General features: G+C 43.2%; 1 protein-coding gene across 1 annotated transcript; it reads right to left on the reverse strand.

Moving 5' to 3' along the window:
* Positions 1-1,274: 1,274 nt before the first annotated feature.
* On the reverse strand, positions 1,275-3,691 carry SRXN1 (sulfiredoxin 1). Its single transcript, XM_074292837.1, has 2 exons — positions 2,809-3,691; positions 1,275-2,497 (listed from the first exon to the last, which is right to left on the reverse strand). Exons 1-2 carry the CDS (start codon positions 3,085-3,087, stop codon positions 2,294-2,296), a joined length of 483 nt encoding a protein of 160 aa, XP_074148938.1. The 5' UTR covers positions 3,088-3,691; the 3' UTR covers positions 1,275-2,293.
* Between the last annotated feature and the right edge of the window lie 1,962 nt (positions 3,692-5,653).

Consider the following 5,653-nt stretch of genomic DNA (forward strand, 5'->3'; position numbering starts at 1 on the left):
CAAAGTGAATGGAACACAGTAGGACCATATGCTTGTTATTTGATTATGTATATGGTTCAATTATGCATACAGATATTTTGTGGTGTACCTATGTAAACTGGATGGAGGATGGAGTGGTAAGGTCATTGAACTGGGTTTTGGAAGGTGGGGTTGCTAGACTGAATTCTGCCACTATCAAAGATCTCTCAAAGCTCTAATCTATGATTCACTCTATGACATTAGAAAAAAGTTACTTTTCCTCCCAGTGCCTCATTTTCCTCCTTTTAAATGTCATCTCTAAAATTCCTTTGTCTTGGGGAACGTAGGTGGCGCAGTGGATAGAGCACCAGCCCTGAAGTCAGGATGACCTGAGTTCAAATCTGACCTCAGACACTTAACACTTCCTGGCTGTGACCCTGAGCAAGTCACTTAACCCCAACTGCCTCAGCAAAAAAACAAAAACAAAACATTTCTTTGAGCTCTATCTAACATTCCATATTTTCATCCTCAAAATTGCATTTTTATCACAGTAGATGCTTCACAATTGTTTGCTGAATTGAATTATTGAAGCCGTGTCAGTTATAATATTTCATATTCTAAAATTCCTCCTAGTTCTGGGGTTCTAGGAGTTTGAAATTGACCAGTTCCACAAGAACAGAAAGAAGGAATATTAAAAAGCTGTCCACACTGGGTTATCTTTCCAAATGGTATTAAATTTGGACCAGTTCTTTCAGGCTGATAGGAAAACAGTGCCATCTCCTGGTGGCTCATTGTAAGGTTAACACAAGAAGCCTGGCAGATTGCCAGGGACATCTCCATTCTCCTCTCCCCATCACGTTCTGAGGAAAGAAGGTCAGGGGACTAGACCTCTAATCCAGTTTATTGTGCAGAGACTGGACACTTGAGTAAGGTCTCATAGCTCCCTAGAGGCTGATCTGACTAGGCAAAACCACCCAGAGAGAAGGGGAATGTTTTTCTTCTTTCCACTCTGTTTTTCAGCATCAAACAGTTCTCAGTGATTCTAAAGTATGGAGTTCACAGCAAGTCACCACATCTATTCGAATTACTTTTTTTTTTTTTAACCAAACCACCTTCATCATCTTGATCCCTCAATAACAACAATGACAACTTTAAATGTGTGATTTCATTAGTGTTGGGAAAATCCCAGTAAGGGAATGCAAATCATCGTTGTTCTGAAACTTAACAATAATAACAATGATGATATACATGCCATCTTTGTTGTGTTTCTGCTACAGAAGTTAACCCAAAAATATTTTCAGTGATTCTATAGGAAATTTGCTTATATATGAATACATTTATTACAATATTACAAAGATTAATAATTTTATCCACCTGCAAAATAGTCTGAGGAACAAGAAATACAGGACTAACAGCGGAGAGCAGCTGGTACTCAGACTTTCCATCTTAACCCCATAATTAGATAACAATTCCCAACTCTAGCAAATAATTTTCCTCACAACAATCCTGAGAGGTAGGTAGGTTAGTACAAATATTTTTATCACAATTTTAGACGAGAAAACAGACACAGGATAGAAGTGACTTGTCTATGATCCCATGGTCCCACATTACTCCAAGCCTAAGCCCTTTTCACTAAATCAGAATTTGTTGGGGTTTTTATTTGTTGTGTCTAAATCTTCTTTCTCAAAAAGAAAAGATTGCAAGGATTCCTGCTTCCCATGGGGAGAGAGTTAGACATGGATTCCTTAGCCTGATTTGAACAGAAGGTGCCTCCTCCACCTACGAAATTGGAAAAGGGTTCTCCTTCACTTCTCTTACTCCTCCCTTCCATAAATAGACTCTCATTCTGCTCCCTCCCGACATGATCTCACAGAATGATAAGACTCTGAGATGGATGATTTTAGAAGCTATGTTAGTCCAACATCTTCATGTTACAAAGGGGGAAAGTATAAGTGACAAAACTGGGATCTGAACAAGGGAAATTCTAATCCCAAATTCATTTCTTTTCCCATTATAACCACTTGACACCCCACTGTGGGGTAGGGTAGGATGCTCCTTTCTGTTCTTAAACTCAGGGCCAATAGTCTTCAATCCAAGACATGGGAGTCCAAGATATTAAATCTCAGGGAACGATTCCCTATCCTTCTCTCTAGCCTTAAAGGAATAAATACTAAGTAAGTCGGTCATACGTTGTCAGGGGACCAGTTTGGGGTCACAAGCCCACCGGTTTGTACTCTGCACGGCCCTGGTAAGGACCAGTGTTACTTGGCTGCTTCTGCTGTCTTTAATGGGCACATTTTCAGTGAGTTCCAAGGGCCAAGAGCCAAGGGTGTTGCTACTGCAGGTCTGGGGTGGAGGAACCCAGGTACACACGAAGGTCTGATATCGTGGACCGGACCAGCTTGGCAGGGATTGTTTCCTTGTGCAGTTCCTGGTAAGCTGCATATCTGTGGCATCCCCCGAAGGAGTAGAAGTAGTTTCCTCCTTGGGCTCCTTTGATCCATAGGACATCAATAGGCGGCACCCGGTCTGGGTCCTCCTATAGAGGGGAAAAGTCAGGGAGAAAGAGAAAAAGACAGAAATGGAGAAGATGACCATCACGAGACATTACACCTGGAGGGAACTCTGGGATACAAAACGGGGAAGACAGGACGTCGGAGTTAAGAAAACAGTCGGACACAGTATATTTAGTGCTAAAAAAGACCTCAAAGGTTATCTAGGGCAGTGCTCCCGTTTTATTGAGAGGGTACTGGGACCGGAAGAACAGGACTGACTTGGCCAAGATGACACCGAAAAATGGCAGCGCGGACTCTCTGGCCGCCGGTCTGGGCTCTCTCGGGAAAGCCTTACCTGGATGGTGTCCATGAGGCTCTTCACCTTGTCCGGGTCCAGCACTGCGGGCAGCGGCCGGATGAGGACGCTCAGGGGGACATTGTGCACGGTAGCGATGGCGCCAGAATGTATGCTCCGGCTCCCCGATTCAGAGGCCCGCTCGTGCCCTTCTGCCCCGACCTCGGGACCCGCTCGCCCGTGGCTGCCGCCGGCTCGCAGCCCCATTCTGCCAGCCCCCCTCCGAGATTTGCCCAGCACCCAGACTTTAACTCCGGATCGGAATGTACCATTCAGCATCCAGAGGGAAGTGCAGAAGCCAAGTTCCGGCACCCGAACCCTAGAAGCGCTCGCAGCTCCGGGTTCCTTTGGTGAAAAGCCTTAAAATGTAGTCTTTCTACCGGGCTTGCTCTTGCGACGCCGTTCCTAGGAAAAACTTCCCGAGCTTGCGTTTCTCCACACTTCCCGCTCCTCCCACTTTGATCCACCCTCCCGGTATCGAGAGAAATAGAAGAGGCCGGGCTCAGCCTAACTCGGCATAAGTACGCACGCCACTGGATGGGAGCTCCAGGCAGTGACTCAGTGCCCGGGCCGCACCTCCCCGCCCCCCTGTCAGCAACACCCTAGCTCCTGGGTCGGAAATATCTGCTGAATATTGCAGTCCAAGGATGAATCAGCAAAACAGGCCGTCGCTTCTTTCCACCTCCCCTGGCTTGGTGAATGTCCGGAAAGGTAGTGCGGCTCAGGAAAGAATTTTGGTTTGGAGTTCAAGTACCGACTTTGACATGAGATTGATTGTCCGAGGGACAAGTCACTTTACCTGTCTGGGCTCCGATTCCCTCGTGGGTAGAATGTGAGAGTTGGGCGGGACTGTTTTTAAAGTCGCTTCCAGTTCCACATCTATAATCTCACTGTAACATTCCACACCTTGTGGGTGTGCTGGGGCGGTGGGGAGAGTAATGAGCAGAGGTGGAGCTCTCCTAAAATCTGGTGCTTGCATAAAGGCCTTCTCGGTGACCTCGCTTGTCTCCGTACACACCCTCCCTTTGTTGCTTTTGGTTACATCACCACCGATCTTCTAGTTTTCCTTTCCTCACCTGGAAAAGCCTGTGGTCGGGCCCATTTTTAAAGGCCACATGAGGGGGAAAGAATTGACATTCAAAATGTCAAAGTTGGGAAATAATTTACAGACTACCTAGTTCCTTGTACAGATGAAGGAAATAAGGCCTACAGAGGGGAAAGGGTTTGTCCAGAGAATTAGAGCAGGAACAGGGCCTGAACTAGAACACACATCTACTCCTAGTCCTATGCCCTAGCACTAAAATTTTCTCTCATGTGCACATAATAGCATCAACAAAAATAGGTTAATGTTTATCAAGATTAGAATGTTTATATTTAACCTGTATAAGACTGGCTGCCATCTAGGAGAGGAGGTGGAGGGAGGGAAGGGAAAAGTCGGAACAGAAGTGAGTGCAAAGGATAATGTAAAAAATTACCCAAGCATATGTTCTGTCAATAAAAAGTTATAATAAAAAAAAGAACAAGGGAAAAAACAAAAAACAAACAAAAAAAGATTAGAATGTTTAAAGAACTTTACAGTTATTAATTAGAGTTATTAAATAAACCCCTTATCTGGGGTTATACAGTGTCAGGCCTTATGTATATATGTGTACGTGCATATATGTATGTTTGGGAGTCTGCAGATGGAGATGTAAGAAATGTAGATTTGTCCTTTAATTCCAGAATCCTTGGTCTGGATCATCAGACTGTGCTTGCTGTTATATATCGTACTGAATAGCAGTCAAATTCATAAGAATTGGAGAAATGTATTACTGAAAAAGAAGTTGGGTGGCTTTGTTAGGGAGAACTCATTCACTCCATTGGATGGGACCTCCAGTGGCAGATTATAGGAAGTCACCCACAACAGTAGCACAGGATAAGGAGATATGGTTGAGTTCTGATTTATGCCATTAGAGGAGGTATCCATATAGATGAAATGACAATGAGCTAAAAATGACAAATGATGGTTCTAAAGCCAAAATAGTTTGTAAGAGTTTGAGTGATGTAATCTGACCCACTGGAACAGCTAGGCAGTAATAAATAGAGTGCTCTGGAATTGGGAAGACTTCTCTTCCTGAGTTTAGATTCAGCCTCAGCTATTTGACCCTGAGCAAGGCACTTAACCCTGTTTGCCTGTTTCCTCATCTGTAAAATGAACTGGAGAAGGAGATGATAAACCACTCCAATATTTCATATGAAGTAATGAGTCAGAAATGACTGAAAAAAGGAAAAAAAAATTCTTGCCCAACCATATGGAAAACTGCAAGTAAGCAGTACTATTATTTAGGCATTTCTGTGTATAATTAACTTGTAGAATCTATTCTGGGACTTAAACTCAAGACTGTTTTGTAATCCTGAAACATATTATGACAAGATGCTTTTACTTCTATTTAGGAAGCAGAATGGAAACAAAGTCTATATGAAACTGGACTTACTCAATTATTAATAAGTTTCTCAGGACTGGGCTCTTTCTGTGAAACTTTGGATAATTTCTCTGAAAGGTGGTATAAAAGACAGAATTCATTAGAAAAGACCCTGACACTGAGAAAGACTAAAAGCAAAAGGAGAAAGGGACAACAGAAGATAAGATGAATAGATAGTGTCATGGAAGCGATGAACATGAGCTTGGACAGATTTCAGGAGATGGTGGAGAATAGAAGAGACTGTTGTGCTATAGTGCATAAAGTCACAAAGATTTGGACATGAATGAACAAAAAAACAAATGCAACAAGTACTCTGCTAAGTGCTGGAGTTACAAAGAAAGGCAAAAAAAAAAAAAAGACAATAACAAAAACCAGTTCCTGCT

The sequence above is a fragment of the Sminthopsis crassicaudata genome, chromosome 2 (genome assembly GCF_048593235.1).
Source record: "Sminthopsis crassicaudata isolate SCR6 chromosome 2, ASM4859323v1, whole genome shotgun sequence".
NCBI classification, from domain to species: domain Eukaryota; kingdom Metazoa; phylum Chordata; class Mammalia; order Dasyuromorphia; family Dasyuridae; genus Sminthopsis; species Sminthopsis crassicaudata.